Raw genomic sequence first — 22,917 nt, 5'->3', positions numbered from 1 at the left:
ATGTCCTTCCTCGTGTTTGGAAAAATACCTGGTTGTGATGGCAGGAGAGGTAACAGGATTTTCAGGATGCTTTAACATGACAGTGCAGTAGCAACCCAGGAGGTCAAAGGCTGGTCGACTACCAAAACCATCCAAACCTGCAGAAAGCACCAGTCATCATTTCCATTCATAACACTGTCCATAGCTTAAATCCAGGAGCCACCAATGGAGTTTGAGTGGAGTTAGCATGCCATCTTGTGACTACCTGCTAAAGTACACAACTGGGGCTTCTTCCCTTAATTCCTCACACGTTTTTCCTCAAGCTTTCATCAAAGCATGGAAGATAGTGCGACACCAGATAGAGTCTACATTCAACATACTGAGTACCCTACCTGTTCTGGCCTCCTCGTTATTGTCTTTTTTAATTATGGCACTTATATTCCCTATGTTTTGGTGACCTGATTAGAAGCACTGGGCTCAAAAAAACCCAAACCCTACACAGAATACATGTCATGGAAGCGAACACAGATGAACTTCAAGAACTGTTCTGATGTTTTTTCCCTCTAAACACATCATATAAATCTCAAGATCATAGAATCATAGAATCAACCGGGTTGGAAGAGACCTCCAAGATCATACAGGCCAACCTAGCACCCAGCCCTAGCCAGTCAACTAGACCACAGCACTAAGTGCCTCTTCCAGTCTCTTCTTGAACACCTCCAGGGACAGTGCCTCCACCACCTCCCTGGGCAGCCCATTCCAATGCCAATCACTCTCTCTGCCAACAACTTCCTCCTAACATCCAGCCTACACCTTCCCTGGCACAACTTGAGACTGTGTCCCCTCGTTCTATTGCTCTTTGCCTGGGAGAAGAGCCCACCCCCCCCACCTGGCTACAATATCCCTTCAGGTAGTTGTAGACAGGAATGAGGTCACCCCTGAGCCTCTTCTTCTCCAGGCTAAACAACCCCAGCTCCCTCAGCCTCTCCTCATAGGGAGATGGTATCCAGGACAAGTCCAGGGTTCCATCTGCCACTCTGAACCCCATGTTAGCAGCATGCTGAACAAAATGCCACGTTATGTATTTCTACATCAGCCTTAGAGCTGCCCAAGACACAAGGCAACGATCGCTAGAGGTCAGGTCTCTCAGGACCTTGGTCATACTGGTAGCCTTCAAGATCAACCATCTTCTAACTCTACCAGGGCCACCACTACACCACATCTTTGAGCACCCTATCTTTTCTGTAGCCCTTCACCGAGAAGTCAGTATCCGTCTCGGTCCTCTGCCCTTGTGGAGAGCTTCTCCCACTAGCCTGTGTTTTGCACCAGTGATGTGGACCGGCGAGGGACATTCTCCACCTCATGGAAAACCTTACTTAAAACCAACAGAAGTCTTGTAGGGACTAACGTAGGGCTCGAGGACAGCCTGGTATATTCGACCCACGATGGCTTGCTGGGACCTAGCAAACAGCTCCCATTGCCTAAGAGCCCACAGCTCTTGCTGCCTCCAAGTCCGACAGACAGCCCCTCGGTGGGGCTGATGCGGCTGCTGCCGGCGGGCCGTACCATGCATTCTGGGGGGGTGTGTGTGTGTGTGTGTGTGTGTGTGTGTGTCACTACACCCTGCCTGCTCGCCGCAGCCGCGCGCAAAGACGCCCCCCCCTTCTGTCCGAGCGTGGTAGCGCCCGCGCGGGTACTGCCAGCTCGTCGGGCGAGGACATGGGGAAAGGTCTGTGGGGGGCAAACAGGCAGGTTTTACTGTCTTGTCACTTCTGTCTAGCACTGGACATGGAAATACACTAAGCTTCCGAAAACGCAGGAAGATTTCACTCCGTGTCAGCGCAGTTCGATCTGGCAGTGTGTCCCGGTTTCGGCTTTCCGAAAAATGGTTCGGCCGAACCCCGCCTCAGCGCTCTGGAAGGAAGCGCCCTATTGGGCTCAACCACAGCGAGGCACGAAATGGGGAGAGTCACGGTTGCTCTACCGTGCGAAGAAGTGGGAGACGCTGCTCACTGAGTGACAAGAGGGCTCTGAAGGGGTCGGCGTCTTCCTCCGAGAGCAGCGGGAGCGAAGGCAATGACCACAAGCTGCTAGGGGCAGCATTTTCCGCCCCTCCCGCTCAGCGACGGTTGGTCGGCGCTGCCGCGCAAGGCCCGGCGGTCCTGGCGCACATGGCCCGGCGCTAGGAGCCTCCCTGCCCTTCCCCCGCTCCTTTCCCCGTCGCTCTCGAGCAGGGAGCCCGCGGCCGGCCGGGCCCCGCACCCAGCCCCATGCAGGACACCGAGGAGAGCCCGGCGGCCGCCGTGCCGACCGACGCCCCGGGCACCGGAGAAGAGCCCGAGCAGGCGGACGGACCCCCGCCGCCGGCGGACTCATCGCAACAGCAGCAGGAGGAGAAGGGAGAGGGGCAGGAAGAAGACGGAGAGTCTGAGGCGCAGCCGGGGCCCCTCGAGCCATCAGCTGCCGAAGAGTCTGCTGTAGCCGCCGAGCCCGAGCAGCCGCCGCCTCAGCCGCCCTCGTCTCAGCCACCGTCTGGCCGTGAAAGCCCAGAAAAGGCGGAGGCAAAGGCCGAACCGCCGACCGGGGCCGAACCCGAGACAGCGGTAGAGGCCAAGACCGAGCCGCCGTCGGAGGCCGAGCCACCCACCGAGTCCGGGGCGGCACAGGAGAATGGGGAGGCCGCACCTGCCGTCCCGGTCGAGCCTGAAGACGAGATTTCCTTCAGCGACCCCGAAGACTTCGTGGACGATATCAGCGACGAAGGTGCGGGCTGGGGCGGCGGCGCTGGCGGGAGGGAGGGCGGCCGGCCGGCGCCGGGGCCTGGTCCGGCCGGCTGTGAGGGGAAGGGAGGAGCCGCGGAGAGACGAGGGAGCTCCGGCGGCGGGCCTGGACCCTGTCCGCCGCCGAGGAGCGCGGGGGAGGCTCTCGCTGTTCTGGGCGAGTCGGCCAGTACTGCACTGCCCGGTTCTGCTGTAGCCGCGTCAGGGACGTCGGGCAGTGGGTGCTTTATGAAGCGGCGGTGCCTGGTCGTAGCATCCCGGGAGGAACCCGGCCCTCAGCTGGGAAAGGCTTCTCTTCCCCCATCGCTTGTGGGCCCGGCAGCTGGGTCTTCTGTGTGCTGTGGCGGCCCCGCCGGCGTGGTACTGGACTGTTTGTGAGACTAACCACACGGCTCCTTGTAGCAGCATTCCTTAATTCAAACTTTTTCTGCGCATTGTTACAGTACTGTTTAGTAGCTGTTCTTAAATAGGATGTATAACTTCGAGTATCAATCTGTCGACTACCTTCACAAAGTAGAATCATCAACTTCTGTGCTTACTGTTTGCCTTCGTTAGTTAAGTTCGGCTGTGAAAACAGAGGTGTTAAATTGCTGACCCGATGTTTACAAACTAGCTTTCATTGTTATGCTTTTTTCCAAGCAGAGTGAAATCCACAGATAAATAGTATGGGTTTGAGAAGAGTTACTGCTCATGACGGTGTGCTTTAGGGACTTTGTGACAAGAAAACATGGGGAAAAAATTTGGCAGTTGAAAATTCAGGCTGAGGCTCCTTTAAAAGAATTGGATATTGCTACCATAAAGTGCCTATGCCACTCTGACACTGCATCGATAGTTATGGGAATACCTGGTTTTGGTATACTGGAGTTAGAACTCTATTTAAACGTTTTTCACATATGTCTTTCTAGGTAAATCATCTCAGTTCTTGAATAGCAAAAGTACTTATTTTGTCAATACTCGTTCTAGCATATGTGCTGTTGTAGGGTCTTCTGTATGTGTATCCTGCATGTTGTAGGGCTTTAGGTTACATGTATCAGAATTGGAAATATGTTTCTTAAAGCATATGGTTCTAAGTCAGTGTGTTATTTCCATTGGCAGTGGAATACAGGTGAGATCTGTTCCTTGTCAGTGTTCCAGTCCTGTGTTAGGCTTAAGAATCCAAGATGATTTTCTGCCGTTTTAAGAAAGTGTTTCTCATTCTCAGTATAGCAGTCTGCATAGCTTTTTGAACTTGGACATTTGTATCTTGAAGAGACATTGACAAAATTGTCAGCAAATACATAGTTGGATTCTTTTTGTCCAGTCAAGTGTTTGTGTGATACATGTCTGCATCTAGGATTATTATATTCCTTGCTGTCTATTTTGAAACTAGGCATATTTTCCATCCTCACATATTTCATTGTTGAGGATTAATCTGGTTAACTTCTGAGCTATATGAATAATACAGTGTTAGCGTCTGAGTTACAGTGCTTAAGTTAATCACTCCTGCTGGTCTGGCTCTTTCCATCTGTGTGTGTGTTTCTTCGTGAGCTTTCTTGTTCCTTTCCCTTTATCCCGATGACTCCAAGGAGAAAGGCAGTCCATCAATGTCACCGAGACAAGGCTATTTCAATGCTCATGACACCATTACATCTTCAGGAACACCTTTGATCTGGACCAGTTCAGCATGAGCTATCTTAGATGCATTACTTCAACGTGGCAGAACAGCTGATCCAAGTTAAAGCAGGAGAAAGGATGTGCCAGATAACTGCATAGATGCAATGAAGCTTTAGTTCAGTTAATGATAGTGGTCCTTAAAATACTGCCAGCTGAAGATAGCTGTGTACCCACCACACCCTGCTTTTCTTCGGGGTGGAATAAGAGCTGGCTGAACCAGCTTCTTGCCCTTTGAAGATTCCTTTGTTCACAATTTTGAATGTAAGGTAGAGGTAGGTATTTCTTTAATCTTTTGCACTTTTGATTCAGTACAGGGCATTGCATTCTTGCACATGTCTAAATATGCATTCCTTGGTTTGTAGGCCTGGTTTTCCTTGGATCTACAGGTCAGTGCATTTTTGCAGTTAGTTAAGGTGGAGAAGTGTACTAAATTCCTGCATTACCACTAAGGTTTAGTTGGTGGATACATACTAATAGATCTGAAGAGCAGATTAAAGTTAGATATGTCCAGAACTCACCAAATTTACATCTAGATGCAAGCCATGTTAAAATCAGTCAGTGTTCTTGTTGAAGTTCCTAATTTTGTGCACAACTTCTAGTTGTACATTGTACCTTTTAAGTGTTCTTATCCCAGTATGGTGGGTAAGCCGCAGCTGCAGTGTTACAATCCATCTGAGTGTTTTCCCTTCTGTGTATGGGAAACTTGTGAGTGTTGTCTTCCCAGTAGAGAGAAGCTTGAAGCTGACTGACAGTGCAGGAAGTGAACAAACCATCCTACTGGCAAATACTCTCCAAATTTGTAAGAAAAGGAGATTAGCATAGTTAAAAATATCCAGAGTGTGAAAAGGAGTGTGCTTAAATATGGAGTTAAGTGTCTTGTCTTAGATCTTCATTTTTGTGTCTAATTAAAGGTTTAGATGGTGTGTGAGTTCTCAAACATAATTACAGTGATGCTAAGACATGCAGAGCTTTTCCAGTATGTCACATAGTTTTGAATTATGCTAAAACTTGTATAATTCAGGAGGGATTTACACATTACATTTCTTTGTACCTGGATCACAGGATATTAGGGGCTGGAAGGGACCTAAGGAGATCATCGAGTCCAACCCCCCTACCAGAACAGAGCCGCACAATCTAGTACAGATCGTAGAAGAACACATCCAGACAGGTCTTGAAAGTCTCCAGAGAAGGACACTCCACAGCCTTCTCTGGGGACCCTGTTCCAGTGCTCTGAACAAGGCTACTAATCAGAACTTGGGTAGTAACCTAGCAATTTTCTGCTCTGTTGTCGGTTTTGACGACTTTGTGAGACATTTCCAGCCCTTGAAACAAGTGCAAGTGTTGACATCCCCAATGTCAGGTCGTTTTAAGACTTCCTGAAGTAGCTGCTTGAGGTTTGTCAAGAAACTGCATAATTGTGCCTCTTAGCAAGGAAGCACTCTTGGAATGTTGGCTATTCACTTCACTTGTTTCTGTGATGGAACCTTCATTCGCTACCAAGATTCTTAAATGATTCTTGAAATTTCGTGAAATCCAGAGTCTTTCTGTTTGCTTACTACAACTGTTCTTTTCATCTCTCTTTGTCCTTGATGATGTTGATTTTGGTGCCTTAGTTTCTCTTGTGCTTTTTCTTTCCAGAATTACTTGGTGATGTACTGAAAGATCGGCCACAGGAAGCAGATGGCATTGACTCTGTGGTCGTTGTGGATAATGTTCCCCAGGTTGGGCCAGACAGGCTTGAGAAACTGAAGAATGTCATCCACAAAATATTTTCCAAGTTTGGTAAAATCATCAATGAATTTTATCCAGAAGCAGATGGGAAGACAAAAGGGTAAGTTGTATCTGCTACTGGAAGTAGAGTTGAAACACTGTTCTGATTTAGCCTTGATTGTTAATGTCCATACTCTCTAGACAGTTTTTGTGGTGACCTCGTAGTCTTACTCATCACTTTCTTCTACTTCAGTCTGTACAATGCTGACATCTAGTTTCAGTAACAAACAGGTGTTCCTGAGGGAGCTGAGAAGCTTAATAGCTCGTTAAGCTATGTTGGCCAGGGGGATTATTTATGGAAACAGTTAAGCTGAGTTTGGAAGACAAATTTCTGTGCAGTACTAAATTCTGTTATTTTTCTGTCAGGGTTAATAAATAGGTTAAAGATCTGTTGTAGTTAATAACTTAGTAGCAGTGGATTTACTGTCTGTTGCAGAAGAACCTGTCAGTATTCTGTCTCTGATTGCTAATGCCTATGCTTACATAGCAACTCCAGCTTCTTTAAGCTCAACAAGCCCTTCTCAGGACCCTTTTGCCAACTTCTGATCCCTGTTCATGGTTAATTGCAACATCTAAAGCTGAGAGGAAAGCTGAACAGAAAGGGTCAAGTCCAAAAAGAGAGGATAAGGGAAGGAAAGATTTAGGGAGAGAAATCAAAGTAATCTGATAGATATGAGTTAGTAATGAGTTTTGTTACTGTGGTTGGGGTAGTGTGTTTTCTGAAGTTTAGGAACTGTGGATTCATAGTTCAGAAAGCATAAAACGAATTTTCTGGAGTGGAAGGATTGTTGGCTCTATGAAGTCAGCATGAGAGTGTTACTCTTTCTTTAAGTCATGCCTGTCTTTGAGACAGTCTTCCGGATACTGTCAAAATCTACTGGACTACAAGATATATTGTAGTGGCAAGAAGGGAGCTGAATTGTATTCAGTGTAGTGAGAAACAAGAGTGGTGCTTTGAGATGCCTGTGACAGTAAGATTTACAGTTTCCAAATGTGATTGTTATCCAGCTGAAGAGCTGCGTGCTTAACCTGTGTGTTACTAGCTCTGATTGTTCTGTGTTGCACTGAACTTTCAGTCATCCCTCAGTCTAGCCTGCTTACAGAAGGCATATCAGTTTAATTCTAGACAAGCTCATACAGCTTGTGTGCATGGACACCTGCAGCCAAAAAGGAGATTGTTTTTTAACTAATGGCCTGAGGATGAGAATAGAAGTTGCTGTGTAGATGTTCTGTACTGAATTCTTACTTCATCTTCACTGTTCCATTTAAAAATTTAACTTTATTTTTATTTTATTACAAGCCTGTTGTATAGTCAATGACAGCTTCCTACTTTCATCTTCCTTCATCCTAGGTACATCTTTCTGGAGTACATGTCTCCATCTCATGCAGTGGATGCTGTGAAGAGTGCAGATGGGTACAAACTGGATAAACAGCACACTTTCAGAGTCAACCTTTTCACAGACTTTGATAAGTGAGTGCAGCCATTATGTGTATCTGCAGATTTTGAGATTCTAACTAAGAGTGTTGTGGTGGTTTGGGTGTTCCCTGACCCCCACACACTTTGTAAATCACCCAGACTAGACTCAGCTGGCTCTGGAAATTGAATGAAGCTTATATTTACAGCTTAGCACAGTATACAAGCAGGTATTTACAGTTATATACAGAAATATACAAGGTAAAAGGTAATAGAGAAACACAACAGCCCTCCCAGAAACCTGAGCCCCCAGGAGGTGCTCTCAACTGCCCCTCCACCTTCTCCCACCCTTCTGCCTTACCCCAGACGTAGCCTTGTGCCCAAGGAAGGATTGAGGGTCGGCCAGGGGGTTTAGGAAGCAAGTGGATTAATCAGAGGGACGGAAGGTGAGGTTAGAGCGATGTGCAGCCCACAGCCCAGACAGACACCAACTCCTTTATGTTTGGATTCTTGCTCTTATACCTCTCAGCAAGCCTATGAGTCTAGTAGACATCACCATTGTTTCCTTTCACAGCCTGTAATCTAGTTCTTCTCACCAAAACATTCTAGCTAGCTTCGAACTAGCACAAGTGCCTGCATGAGGTGTAACCAATGAAATTACTCTTTCAGGTACATGACAATCAGTGACGAATGGGAGATCCCTGAGAAACAGCCATTTAAGGATTTGGTAAGGGTTTCTTTGGAAAAGTGGGAAGAATATTTAGCAAAGTATGAAATGTTTATGCCGCTGCTGGGGTGTTTATATGAAAATAGAAACAGTGTGTCAGTAGTGTTGGTACAAATGTAGTGTGTTCATAGCCCCTGTTCCCTCACTGTTACAAAGTGACAGAAAATACTGAGTGGCTCTGCTTAGTAGCTGTATGCAGGGTAGCATTTCGTGTAAATACTGATTTTGCACAAGTCAAAAACAGAATCTTGAAAGCATCTTCTTATATATTTAAATGTTTGAGGCAAACTTCTGTCTTTGTTACTGCTGGCTTTGTAAAAATGTCCTGTAGAGGAAGGATTGGTGGTTCTTCACACACAAAAAGCTGCTACAACAACCACAAAACCTCAACAAACAAAACCCCACCAAATGGGCAAAAAACCTCCTGAGTTAGTTTAAGCAGCAAGTGTTAAACATGCTGAAACTGTCTTGAATGGCCACCTTTTTATCATCTGTTCTGTTGGTCTCCGAGAACCAGTAATTTGAATTATTTTATTCAACTTCCCAGTTTGTCTGCAGCAGTAAGACTCCAAAGCTGTGTGCTGTAAGATTTGACTATTGCCTGCTAGGTAATTATTTGGAGAACTTGTCATCTTGACCTTTGACTCACTAATAATCTTTCTTGTTTCTCTTGCTCTTAGGGAAATCTCCGATACTGGTTGGAAGATCCTGACTGTAGGGATCAGTACAGTGTGATCTTTGAGTCAGGAGACAGGACTTCCATTTTTTGGAATGACATCAAGGAACCTGTTCAAATTGAGGACAGAGCAGTGAGTGTCCTGGAAGTGCTGTACATTGCAGATAATTGTCAGTTGCATTCATTTTATTGCGTTTTGGCTTTTCACTCAAACAAGATAACGTTTTGACAGAATCATAGAATGGTTTAGGTTGGAAGGGAACTCAAGGATCATCCAGTTCCAACCCCCTGCCATAGGCAGGGACACCTCCCACTCCACTAGAACAGGCTGCTCAAGGCCTCATCCAACCTGGCATTGAATACCTCCAGGGAGGGAGCAGCCACAGCCTCCCTGGGCAACCTGTGCAAGTGTTTCACCACCCTGACTTCAAAGAAGTTCTTCACATCCACTTGGAATCTCTCCTCTGCCAGTTTAAACCCATTACTCTTCATCTTGTCATTACAAGACCTTGTAAATCATCCCTCCCCAGCCTTGCTTTAGGTCTCCTTCAGACACTGGAAGACCACTATAAAGTCTCCTCCAAGCCTTCTCTTCTCCAGGCTGAAGAGCCCCAACTCTTGTAGTCTGTCCTCATAGCAGAGCTGCTGCAGCCCTCTGAGCGTCTTCACGGGCCTCCTCTGGACTGGCTCCAACAGTTCCATGTCCTTCTTGTGTTGGAGGCTCCAGAACTGCACACAGGACTCCAGGTGGGGTCTGAGGAGAGCAGAGTAAAGGGGGAGAATCCCCTCCCATGCCCTGCTGGCCACACTGCTCTTGATGCAGCCCAGCACAGGGTTGCTGTCTGGGCTGCACTCACACTGCAGGCTCATGTTGAGCTTTTCATCACCCCAGGTCTTTTTCCTCAGGGCTGCTCTCAGCCATTCCTCACCCAGCCTGGAGTTGTGCTTGGGACTGCACCGACCCAGGTGCAAAAAGCACTCCATTGCCAACGCCCTTTTTTCTTCCTTTTGAAGAATAGTGATGAATTACATCCTTAGACCTAAACTGCTTAAGTGAAACAAATGTGAATATAACTTCTCTGTAGTGTTCTTTTTTTAAACTGGTCCATGGAGCCTATTAGTTTCCTTCAGCTCTGAATTATAGATGACTCAGAAAGACCTGCAAATGCAGAGTCAGAGTTTGGGGAGTACTAGTCATTAGAGCTGACTTTGTGCTTAAGCACACTGCTTCTGATCACTTTGTACTTTTGTGCTGACCACAGAGGTGCTGAAGAGGACTAGCAGGTTTGGTAAGGGAAAGGCAGAGTGAAATGTGCCTCTCTGCTGCAGGCAATTGAGGTGATGAGAACTACTGGTACCCAGAAGCATCTTAGGAACCATTACTCATCACAGTAGAAGGAAGTTGGCTCTGGAATGATGAGCAGTTCTGCTGATCACCATGGCCACTGCCTGTGGTGTGTGTTGTTGAAACTTCTCAAATTGAGCTGAAGGTCATGAGCTGTATTGCTAAGAAATTTGAAATACCCTTACTTCTGAGAAGAGTCTGTTCCCCTAAGGGCTGAAAGACAACAAGGAAACTCGAGCCTGTTAGGTGGGTTTATTTGCTACTATACAAAAGTAGTCATGGTACCTGGAAAATGGTTTTGGTAATAAGTTGAGAAGATTTGGACTGAGAGTTTTCAGCTGGAAGAGTAAAGAGTAAAGCCTTATGTATGTGAACATAAACTCCACAAGTAGTCCAAGGTATCACAGGTACTGAGATTTTCACTTAGTAAATGTATTTGCAAAATGGGATGCTATAAGCCACACACTAATTCTTTTCCCTGCTTGTAATGAAACCTTTGTGTGTACTTCTTTTAACCCAGCGCTGGACAGAGACCTACGTACGCTGGTCCCCAAAGGGCACCTACTTGGCTACGTTCCACCAGAGGGGCATTGCGCTTTGGGGCGGAGAGAAGTTCAAGCAGATTCAAAGATTTAGTCACCAGGGGGTGCAGCTCATTGACTTCTCACCCTGTGAAAGGTATGGAGTGTGGCACTGGTTTGGGCTAAGGAATCAAAAGCACAAAGCACACGTTCTGGCTGCTGTGCTTTCAAATTCCTGTGTTGAGGGTTTTGTTTGCCTTTGGAAGTACTGCCTTTCATGCAGAAATTGTACTCAGAAGACATAAAACTCTGCCTGACTTCTTTTGGACTCCAGGAAAGATACTTAACATCATCTGGAATAACTGATCTATAAAACTGACCTGACAAGTTCACTCAAAGACCTTACTGTCAGGAAGAAGACCATATATCCCCTCTTTATTTGAAGGGGATGTCTGTAGTGTTAGATTTCCAATTCTCTGAAAAGTTTCAGTTGAGCAGCATCTTCCAAATCTGTAGCACTGCAGTGGATTCCTTAGGATTGCTTTAAAATTGAAGAGTTCTTTAGAGAAGGCTAAAATATTTTCAGTATCACACAGTATCATCAGGGTTGGAAGAGACCTCACAGATCATCAAGTCCAATCCTTTACCACAGAGCTCAAGGCCAGACCATGGCACCAAGTGCCACATCCAACCTTGCCTTGAACAGCCCCAGGGACGGCGACTCCACCACCTCCCCGGGCAGCCCATTCCAGTGTCCAATGACTCTCTCAGGGAAGAACTTTCTCCTCCAGCCTAAATCTCCCCTGGCGCAGCCTGAGGCTGTGTCCTGTTGTTCTGGTGCTGGCCACCTGAGAGAAGAGAGCAACCTCCTCCTGGCCACAACCACCCCTCAGGTAGTTGTATACAGCAATAAGGTCACCCCTGAGCCTCCTCTTCTCCAGGCTAACCAATCCCAGCTCCCTCAGCCTCTCCTCGTAGGGCTGTGCTCAAGGCCTCTCCCCAGCCTCGTCGCCCTTCTCTGGACACGCTCAAGCATCTCGATGTCCCTTCTAAACTGGGGGGGCCCAGAACTGAACACAGTACTCAAGGTGTGGTCTAACCAGTGCAGAGTACAGGGGCAGAATGACCTCCCTGCTCCTGCTGACCACACCATTCTTGATGCAGGCCAGGATGCCACTGGCTCTCTTGGCCACCTGGGCACACTGCTGGCTCATGTTCAGGCAGGTATCAATCAGCACCCCCAGATCCCTCTCTGTCTGGCTGCTCTCCAGCCACTCTGATCCCAGCCTGTATCTCTGCATGGGGTTGTTGTGGCCAAAGTGCAGCACCCTGCACTTGGAGCTATTGAATGCCATCCCCTTGGACTCTGTCCATCTGTCCAGGCGGTCAAGGTCCTGCTGCAGAGCCCTTCTGCCCTCCAACTCAGTCACATCTGCCCCCAGCTTAGTGTCATCTGCAAACTTGCTGATGACTGACTCCATGCCCTCATCCAGACCCAGTACTGAGATGCATCTTATTTTGCTAGTTTTCAAATAAGCAGTTAGCTTTTATATTTCACTGTATTAATGCCTTTCAATAGTGAAAATGTTTATTTCTTTTGTAGGTATTTAGTGACTTTCAGCCCTCTGATGGACACACAGGATGACCCTCAGGCTATTATCATCTGGGATATTCTGACTGGGCAAAAGAAGCGAGGATTCCACTGTGAAAACTCTGCTCACTGGCCTATTTTTAAGTAGGTTGAGAAACAAAATTAGAATAGAGAGAAATAGTCCCAGACTTTTGTTTAATAAAACCACAGTTCCTATATAATGCTTTTTTTCCCCCTTTGTATTTGCTTAGATGGAGTCATGATGGTAAATTCTTTGCTCGAATGACTTCAGATACCCTCAGCATCTATGAAACACCTGTAAGTTCTTGCTTTACAATGTTAGTCTTTCTCATGGTATCTCTTTTAAAGGATACATTTTAATACTACACTTTAGAGCTGGGCTTCGTTTTGGGGTGAAAACTTCAACTGTGTCTGACAGTAAATTTCACAGCATACTTCTAGAAGGACTTAGCAGCTCAATATACAACTTATGAGTCAGTAGGGTCCAAGGTTATGTGATACCTCCTGGGTCTCAGTAGCAGGTGACTGCCAGAATCCCCAAAGCTGACCTATAACTTGCAGCCTACTGGAGTCTGTTTTGCTTTTTTTCCTAACACAGTCATTAATTCTTGATAGAAGATTTAATTTAATTTGTATTTGTATGTGCTAGTTTGAAGCAAGCTAGAATGTTTTGGTGAGAAAAAGTAGATTATAGGCTGTATACATATGTTCATAATTTAAAAGAAATAGATGCAGGAGCTCTGAGAACTCTACACAATTCCCTGGTTTATGTGCTCTAATAGAGTAGAAAGTGTGCATGTAAATATAAGAATGTTACTAATTTGACAATTCACACCTTTCTTTTCTTTTAGTCTATGGGTTTATTGGACAAGAAAAGCTTGAAAATCACTGGGATAAGGTGAGTCTGTGCCTTTGTAAAGACACATTGATGATACATTCAGATACATCGATGAAAATGGTTTCTGCTTGTAGTATCTGTTACTGAAAATGAAAATGGGATGTTTTTAACTTTCCTTCCTACAGGGACTTCTCGTGGTCTCCAGGTGGTAACATAATTGCATTCTGGGTGCCTGAGGACAAAGACATCCCAGCAAGAGTGACTCTGATGCAGCTGCCTTCTAGACAAGAAATCCGTGTGCGGAATCTGTTCAACGTTGTAGATTGTAAACTGCACTGGCAGAAGAATGGAGACTACCTGTGTGTGAAGGTAGACAGGACTCCCAAAGGCACACAGGTATGTGGATTCTGATTAGATTCATAACATTTAATCCTGTCTCATGCTGACACCTCATTTTCACACAAGCCCTATGAGGAGAGGCTGAGGGAGCTGGGGGTGTGCAGCCTGGAGAACAGGAGGCTCAGGGGTGTCCTCATTGCTGTCTGCAACTACCTGAAAGGAGATTGTAGCCAGGTGGGGGTTGGTCTCTTCTCCCAGACAACCATCTATGGAACAAGGGGACACAGTCTCAAGTTGTGCCAGGGAAAGTATAGGCTGGATGTCAGGAGGAAGTTCTTCACAGAGAGAGTGATTGGCATTGGAATGGGCTGCCCAGGGAGGTGGTGGAGTCACCGTCCCTGGAGGTGTTCAAGCAAAGCCTGGATGAGGCACTTAGTGCCATGGTCTAGCTGATGGGCTAGGGCTGGGTGCTAGGTTGGACTGGATGGTCTTGGAGGTCTCTTCCAACCTGGTTGATTCTGTGATTCTTACAGTACTGTTTTTTATTACAGGCAGTGTAAATTATATGGTGTGAAAGATATTTTTCATTTGTCCATTTGAATTTGAGGCATGCGGAGAGTAAAATGTATGTTAGTGTGTCCAGGATTGGCTTTGACTTCAGTGGCATCTTGGATGAGAGCTTTTTGCCTTACCTGTTTCCCTTCTGACTGCTAAGCAGTTACTGAACATCTCACATGAACTGCTGCATAGTGTGCCATATGTTTATCTCTTTTAGTTACATTTCATAACAGACTGAAGAGAAAAAAATGCTTTTGCACAATTCATCAGTTCTTCTTTATCAGTACAGAAACGTTTTAGAATGAGTTTGTAGTAAGATGTACCGTACTTATCTGCTCTCAGTAAAGAAACAAACCTGTGTCCTGACAAGCTAATTGTGTAGTTGTCCTTCTACACCCAGTGATAAGATTATTTGTTCCACTGCTGCTGTGCTGGGTAATGAGCTGCTCTTGGCCTTTGCAGGGAGTGGTGACCAACTTTGAAATCTTCCGAATGAGAGAGAAACAGGTGCCAGTAGATGTGGTGGAAATGAAAGGTAATGCCAACTATTTCCTTCCTTTGGATCTTTAGCCTTTTTGAGCAGACACTTGGCTGTCTCTCTGACATGCCTGTCAGTGTGGGATGTAACTAGGAAGTTGACTCTTGATAGGTGTAGTGTCCAAGTTGCAGGGCATCTCGTGTGAAAGTGAGAAATAAATTTAGTAGCTATTGATGCTTTTTGGCTGACTTAACAGATTGCCAGTTCTGTCACTTCTCATTAATCAAGATGGGAGGGCTGATAACAAGTGTTTTTTGCAGGAGATGTGAGACTTAAGAGCTGAAACACTTTCCATAACGCCCCACATTTGCCTTACAACCTGTTTTAAAAGATAGCCTGCACAGCAGTGTGTTAACTGATGGGTTCCCTGTCTTCAGTGTCTGGGTTTTCTTTGGTAACCACTTGAAATCAAAGCTTTGTTTTGACAGAGTTCTGACTCCCTTTTGTTTTGTTACAGAAAGCATCATTGCCTTTGCTTGGGAACCAAATGGAAGCAAGTTTGCTGTGTTGCATGGAGAAACTCCACGAATTTCAGTTTCTTTTTACCATGTTAAAAACAATGGGAAAATAGAACTTATAAGTAAGTGACTACAATCAAGTGAGAAATGCAGATACTAAACATTTTGCATGACAGTAGTGAAGTAAACCTAAAATTGTGGCTGTTTGTGGTGGCTAATTTAGCAATGGTTGCTATGCTGCCTGACAGTGTAGTCTGAAAATTGTAGCTTTCTGGTAACAGCAAAACTGTTCTCATTTCGAATCAGTCCAGGGTCTGGGAATAAAACACCTACAGGCCAGAACAATTTTGTGCTCTTGGGACAAACTTGGTGCAGAGTTGGTTCACTTTAGATGAAATGTATTTCCAAATTGGATGTGGGTCTTCTGATCTCCTTTCTTCTGCTAGCTTTGGATTGTTCTGGTGCTTCTGGGTTTGTCTTTAGGAATGTAGAGCTAAGGGCTGTTGTTAGGACTTGCAGATCTCTTCTGAGGAGTTGATGGGAGTTCACTGCCAGTGAATCAAGCCAGTGGAGTCCATTGAATTCTGATCTCTTCTTCTGATTTTGATTTATTTCTTTCCAGAAACTTTCGACAAGCAGCAGGCAAACACGATATTCTGGAGTCCTCAGGGGCAGTTCGTAGTATTGGCTGGCCTCAGAAGGTGAGTACTGCACAGATCTCTGAACACCACATTCATTTTAAGGAGCAGAAAGACCAGAGTATCTCATCAAGAAGTATTGGATGCCTACATGAATGCTGCATTATGGTGTAAACCTGATAAAGCTTTGCAAATGCAAGGGCAAAGAAGAGATAATATCAGGAAAGTTTCATCTTAGAGCAAATGAAAATGATTTTTTAATTAAAATGTTGAGTACTATTTGCATCTACCTGCTTTCAGACAAGTGCTGCTGTTAACCATGGAAATCTCTTGTTTCTTTAATCTTGTCTTCACTGCTTAGATATATCTCAGTATATTATTGCTAAAGTTTGGCTATAACTTGCCCATAGTATGTTTTCACTTCAGGAGCAGAAATAAAATGGGTTGAGGGTCACTGAACATATAAAAGTGTCATTCTTACTTGGATTTAGTTTATTTGTTCCTGTCATTGCTTTTTAACCACAGAGACTGGCATGATTCTGTCTCTCCTGGTGGCTATGAAGATGTATCTTTATAGTGAGGAGTTGTCAAGATGCAGCTTATGAAACGCTTAGGCCATGGCAGTGTGTAAACCCATCTGTCCTGTTTTCTCACTGCAGCATGAATGGTGCCTTAGCATTTGTTGATACATCAGACTGCACCATGATGAATATTGCTGAGCATTATACAGCTTCAGATGTGGAATGGGATCCTACTGGCAGATACATTGTCACTTCTGTGTCTTGGTGGAGCCACAAGGTACTAATGTGCTGGGGAGGTTTATTTCTCTTCCAGAGATGTTGGAAAGGGCTATTTATTAGGAGAAGAAAGTGGGACACCTGTCCCACTGATCACTTGCCTTAAAACCTGCACCACAGTGTTTTATATGTTGATTTCTGAACAACAGCCACTAGCTTCAGCAGCTCCCCTAAGAAAGGTCTGGCAGAGCAGCTCATGAGGCTAAGCTGAGTGGCTTTGTCCTGACTTTTGTTGTTGTTGTTTTTTCATTATGTCTTTAGCAGTTTCAAACTTAATCTCCTTATGGTCCATGCAGAATAGCAGGATTTATTGTGCTTTTGCATGGTGCCAGCACTGTAATCCTCTCATGTACGAGTACAGAATCTGAGATTTAAGGTTATAGCTTCAAGCCATTGTCATCCTCCAGTAGGTAACTTCTTGCAAAGCTTCAGTGGAGCAAACATTTTGCTGAGGAATTGACAGAATCACAGAAACATTCCGTTTGGAAAAGACTCTCAGGACCATCAAGTCCAACCATTATCCCTGCTCTACAGTTTGACTTATGCAAGGAAGGCACTGACAAAAGAGCCACCCTAGTTCTGTTCACTGATGGTGTTGACAGAGTGAGGGCTACAGTGTTAACTTCTAGCTTACCTTGACCAAGATGGGGCCCTGCTCTTCCAGGTGGACAATGCATATTGGTTATGGACCTTCCAAGGCCGTCTGCTTCAGAAAAACAACAAAGACAGGTTCTGTCAGCTGCTCTGGAGACCACGGCCAGCTACCCTGCTCAGTGAGGATCAGATAAAGGTAGAGTATTCCACTGACATTCTGCTGGCACTGATTTGGTGTATAAGCATCTTTGGCTTACTCTCCTCTTCTTTAGGATGAGGCTTGGGGATGTTAACAGTCACACAGCCAGCTGTTGCACTGAATTCCTGATAAAACATACTGCTCTGAGGGACCTCACTTCTAGCAATGCCTATAAATATGAACTGCTCTACAAGCTCAAAATTGGCTACCAGCTGTTCTCACCCTTAGGGTACAGTTAAAGGGTATAAAGAATAACCAAAATGAGTTTAGCTGTCCAAACTTCACTGGTTGCATGTGTACAGGAGGATGGATATGATTGGTAAGCCAGGAAGAACAAACTAAATTAAAGCAAAAGGGAACTGCCTAGAAGAGAGATGGTTTTAAAAATGTGCTTAGGCCTACCAAAGGAATTCTTCTGGAATATGATTGTTGGGATTGCTGATCTGATATCCTAGTCAAAATGAAATTCCTTATGTTACAGCAAATTAAGAAGGACCTGAAGAAATACTCCAAGATATTTGAGCAGAAGGATCGCCTGAGCCAGTCCAAAGCTTCAAAGGCAAGATACTCTTGGAATATAGTAATGTAGATTAAGCTTATGCAAACTGTCCTTAGTTACTGTGTAAGAGTGGTCTGTAAGTTCATTTCTTTTATAGCTTCTGTGTTGCTTTGAATCCAGATGGTCAGAGTTGGTTCCCATAGGTAGTTCAGAAAGATGCTGCTGAACTGACAGGTTAAGCATTGATTGCTCCAATGAGTAATACCTCTGGAGAGGCACTGATGTTAACCTCGTAAGGAGAAGTGGTAGAATTTTGAGGGTTCCTTAGTGAGTTGCTGCATTAAGCAGTCTTTAAATAAAGAAAAGCTCTTTAATTAAAGAAAAACACAATTTGCCAACAGAGTTTTTTGATTACATAGGAGAAAGACCTTTTTAAAGTAGGTAGAAAGTATGTTTGTGAGAAGAAAAGGTTGTGACTTGCTAACAAAATGCATTGTGTGTAGACTTGACTCACTGAGGGGGTTTAACAATCTCTTCCTGCCTCTGTAGGAGCTGGTGGAAAGGAGACGTACGATGATGGAGGAGTTCAGAAAGTACCGCAAGATGGCACAAGAGTTGTACATGGAGCAGAGGAATGAACGCTTAGAGCTTCGAGGAGGTGAGCCACACCTACCACTTGTAAAGCCTTGCTGCTGGATCACTGCTGCATATGGAATAGCTGCCCTGTGCCAGGGATTCGTCCGCTTCTCTCCCTGTGTTTCCTGCCAAAGCTCATCCCTCCTTCTCTTAAGGTTGTTTATACTTCGATCCTGAATCCCAACAGGATTCGTTTATTGACTTATTGTAACAGAAGCAAGCTCAAGTATTGCTGGCTGTCAGGCTTCGGGATCTGTTTCACCTAACCTCGAGCACTGGCTTGAATTTGGAATAAGACTGTAAAGAGATTTGGGTGTTGTGTTCAGCCAGAAAGTCCACAGTAGCCCTGTGGCAGGAGACCATAAAGTCTCTAATGAATTAAGTATGTACTTGGTATTTTTTAGAGCACCCTGGTTTAAGGACTGTTTCTGCCAAGAGCAGACTGCCTTGCTGCCTTCTTTCATGCATTCACTGTTACTGTTTTCTGCATTCCAGGGGTAGACACAGATGAGCTGGACAGCAATGTTGATGACTGGGAGGAGGAGACTGTTGAATTTTTTATCAATGAAGAAATTATTACCCTTGCAGAACCAGAGTAATTAACAAAACTGTGGTAAGATAGCACACCTCTCAGCAGAGAGAAACTTCTGTCAGCTATTGCTACAGATGCAATCGTTTGCTTGGGAGAGTTCAGTCTGTCTGTTGCAGGAGTGAATGTGGTGTTCTGAGTTGGTTTATGTCTCCTCTTATTTCAGAAGTAATTACAGACTCAGATTATAAATTGTATTGCACAGAATACTGTGTATATTGGGCCTTGCCAGGGTGATCAAAGCCACAACAGTGGCAGGGTCGACTTCTAAACATGCTGTATTGCAGACTAAGTTCCATCACACTAGGAGGAACTGTAGTTAGGATGAGATTAGAAGTTTAGCTTTTGGATGAATCATAGATTCAACCAGGCTGGAAGAGACCTCCAAGATGATCCAGTCCAACCTATCACCCAGCCCTATCCAGTCAACCAGACCATGGCACCAAGTGCCTCATCCAGTCTCCTCTTGAACACCTCCAGGGATGGTGACTCCACCATCTCCCTGGGCAGCCCATTGCAATGGCAAATCACTCTCTCTGTGAAGAACTTCCTCCCAGCATCCAGCCCATACCTCCCCCTGCACAACTTGAGACTGGGCAGAGTTGAAATACTGAAGGTGATACAGCTGGTTGACTGCCCTGCTGAAACTTTGAGTAGTTGTTTAAATACCCTCACGGACTCTGCTGTGAATTTCTAGAAATGTTGGCTAGAATTCAGGTAGTAGCAGATTGCTCTGTGCTGTCACTGCTTGTTGATGAATGAACTCTTTTACTGAATCAGTGCTTTCTCCACTTTGTATCTTCATATTACATATTTGTATGTTGAAAAGAGAAGTTACTTGTAGTCTTCATCGCAGAAAATATCCTTTAGGGAGCTTGATGTATTGAGGAGGGAAAAGAGATTTTGATAATGAAGGCAGTCATATAGGATTTAAAACCTGGAGTGTGTTCCTGCTCTGTCATGTTTAGGACTTCCCTTAAGGAAGAGATACTGGAAGTATGCCCTTTACAGCTCTAGTTGACCCAACAGATCCTTAGCCTCCAGACAGCTAAGGAGCTCAAGTGAACTAGACTATAAGTACTATACCTCTTGGAGATGTAGAAAAAATAATAGCCCTGGTACCTTTTGTATGTATTTGGTTTAGTTTTAATCTGTGTCACATACATAGGAGATCATTTTATGGAAGGAGGAGGGAGGGAAGCTGCTTAGTGCATGGATTTAAACAGGTACCAGGTGAAACATGTTTTTATTGCCTTTCACCAGCTGGCACCTGCAGTGAGGTTGAGCAGCTTGTGTGAAAGCACAGTAACTAACTCCCTTCTTTTCCTTTTTCTGCAGCACCACCAGATCTTGTGCTGAAAAGAAGTTCTATCATTTTCAGAAAGCCTACATCAGCTTTGGAATTTTTAATCCATATTCTTACACTCTGGAAGGGTGGATGCACCAGATTTTCTCCATTCTGACACATTGTAGTGCCTTTAAGTCTTGCTGCTTGCTGCATTGAGACACTTGAAAGGCACTGCTTTTAAATTTGTATTCTCTTTTTTTTTTTTCCTAAGGGTTTGATTTATGTTTTGTTTGTTGTTTTGGGTTTTTTTTCCCCTTTTATAAATAACTACTACCAGTATTTACTTCCTGACCCCCGTGCAGTACTTGCCAACTGGCAGTTTTTGACTTCTGCCAGTGAGGTGAGATTCATCAGTGCACCCCTGTCTTACACACACACACAATGTTTCTGTTTCAAGACTCTTTCTATATCCCAAGTGCATGGACAGATGTTCATTTTGTTTGGGGAAAAGTCAACAGAACCATTCTTTGTATGATGTGTTTTAGTGTGCTGAAGCAGCACTACAGTGGGCTATATCCTCCTCCTTTCAGATTGTGAAAGGTTGTCTCTCCCTCAAAGAGCTGAATATGGAAATAAAAGCAGAGCTATACTAAAACCAGCCTGGCTATGTGTTGTTTGTAGGGAATCATAGAATCAAGCAGGTTGGAAGAGACCTCCAAGCTCATCCAGTCCAACCTAGCACCCAGCCCTGTCCAGTCAACCAGACCATGGCACTAAGTGCCTCATCCAGGCTTTGCTTGAACACCTCCAGGCACGGCAACTCCACCACTTCCCTGGGCAGCCCATTCCAATGCCAGTCACTCTCTCTGGGAAGAACTTTCTCCTAACATCCAGCTGGCACAACTGGAGACTGTGTCCTCTAAGCCAGTTGATGTTCCCTCACTGAACATCAAAGCATACCCACGGTACAGAGCGTTCACTGCACTGAACTTCCTTTGGGATTCTTCTGATCTCAGTTCCTTGTGCCTCTTCTGGCTCTGTTGTTCTGTTCAGGTCTTCATAGTGATGAGGTCCTTACAGCGATTCCTTCTTCTGACAGGTTGCACTGCTCATGGTAGTGGAGTGAATGAAAAATGAGTGGATTCCTTAAAGCATCTGCAAACTGACAATAGCCTCAGGAATGACTTGACTGGTGTTGTAAGTGACCACTGCCACCTTTCAAAGTGCTCTGTGTGCACATGCCTTACACTCTGTTGTAGGACTTAGGTTCATTTCTAAAGCCCTCTGTGCTCAGTAGGGTAAAGTGTACTTAAAGCTGATGGAGCAACTTCTCTGTATTTGTATTTATAAGCTGTTTGGCTTTTTGTTTTCCTCTGGGTGTTTTCAGAGCAGTGAGAGAGATTGGCTTGCTGCTTGCCCTTTGAGGGGTGAAGGAGAATAACTGGACTGGTCAGTGAAATGGCTAGTGAACCCTCTTGACTGGCTCTTTAAATCCTGAGATCACTTAAATAGTAGCATCTGACAAATCTGAAGTGGAAAGCTGGAGGCAGCCAAGGGGCAGTAATGTTTTCAACATTCACTTCTATTTGTCCTTAGGTGAACTTGCTGTGAAAGCAAATGCAGGACTCCCCTCAACTCCCTTACTCTTTTCACCAAGAAGACTCTTGAAATGAAGTCAGTACCTTCCTAAAGGAACAGTTAGTTTGAACAGTTCACTCTTGAACCCCTGCGTGGGTTTTTTTCCCAGAAGACTACATTTGCTCATTCATAATCCATATATACAGAGATGACAGTCTTGTCCACAGTATTTCTCAAGCTCATCTCTTAGCTGGAGTGGAAAAAATACTTACCTTCTGTTAAAATGGTGCAGAGGAACTTGTAGCACATTGAAGTTCTCCAGTATAATGGCTGGAACTTTCAGAGCAGGACTAACTCTTTTTCATTCCCCTTAAGCTGTCAGCAGCTGACACCTCAACCATTTCCTGTGTCACAAAGGTTTTTTCCCCACTCTCTCCATGCAATGAAGTTTTAACAGGCTACTGTGTTTCATTCCTGGCTGTTTTCAAAGTAAAGAATTGCAATGCCAACATTAAATCAATTGAGTTCTCTTGGAAAATGCTGCTCTGAAGTGTGGATCATCAGTGAGGAAAAAACAACCACCCAAGACATGATATTCCTGTAGGAACTTTGGAAGCTGACAAGATGTTGCCCTGACCAGCAGTTAAAGCCTCTTCTCAGCTCTTAGGCTGACATTTCTGCCACTGTTCCTCTCAATCACTGCCTCTTTTGTAGTGCTTCCTACTTCAGATGCTTTTTGCAGATTATGTGGGGCTAAAATTGCTGTCTGAGTGTGTTTGGTAACCTGGTCTATGTGGCACATCTCGGCATGACAGGAGGAGCTGTACTGGGCAGGAAGGGTCCTCACTCCTCATGTTGGTGTGCAGCTTCAACCCTTGCATGCTGCTGGCT

At 45.0% G+C, this 22,917-nt stretch overlaps 1 protein-coding gene across 1 annotated transcript; it reads left to right on the top strand.

The window, feature by feature from the left end:
- The first annotated feature begins 1,979 nt into the window (after positions 1–1,979).
- Positions 1,980–21,103, top strand: EIF3B (eukaryotic translation initiation factor 3 subunit B). Its single transcript, XM_064153670.1, has 19 exons — positions 1,980–2,742; positions 6,051–6,243; positions 7,534–7,653; positions 8,266–8,323; positions 9,004–9,132; positions 10,865–11,022; positions 12,469–12,600; positions 12,708–12,774; positions 13,329–13,375; positions 13,501–13,711; positions 14,675–14,747; positions 15,208–15,330; positions 15,831–15,909; positions 16,506–16,644; positions 17,308–17,433; positions 17,918–17,995; positions 18,485–18,593; positions 19,067–19,184; positions 20,499–21,103. The coding sequence occupies exons 1-18, from the start codon at positions 2,250–2,252 to the stop codon at positions 19,168–19,170; spliced, it is 2,439 nt and encodes an 812-aa protein (XP_064009740.1). The 5' UTR covers positions 1,980–2,249; the 3' UTR covers positions 19,171–19,184; positions 20,499–21,103.
- Positions 21,104–22,917: the final 1,814 nt, after the last annotated feature.

Source organism: Pogoniulus pusillus, chromosome 13 (genome assembly GCF_015220805.1).
Source record: "Pogoniulus pusillus isolate bPogPus1 chromosome 13, bPogPus1.pri, whole genome shotgun sequence".
NCBI lineage: Eukaryota > Metazoa > Chordata > Aves > Piciformes > Lybiidae > Pogoniulus > Pogoniulus pusillus.
This window is presented reverse-complemented; position numbering and strand designations above follow the sequence as displayed.

What these genes read in the sequence shown, in the direction of transcription:
- EIF3B (XM_064153670.1), top strand. Translation starts at nt 2,250, where the DNA reads ATGCAGGACACCGAGGAGAGCCCGGCGGCCGCCGTGCCGACCGACGCC. An exon ending in GGACGATATCAGCGACGAAG is followed by an intron (nt 2,743 to 6,050) that starts GTGCGGGCTGGG and finishes TTTTCTTTCCAG; the next exon opens with AATTACTTGGTGATGTACTG. An exon ending in CTTTTCACAGACTTTGATAA is followed by an intron (nt 7,654 to 8,265) that starts GTGAGTGCAGCC and finishes TTACTCTTTCAG; the next exon opens with GTACATGACAATCAGTGACG.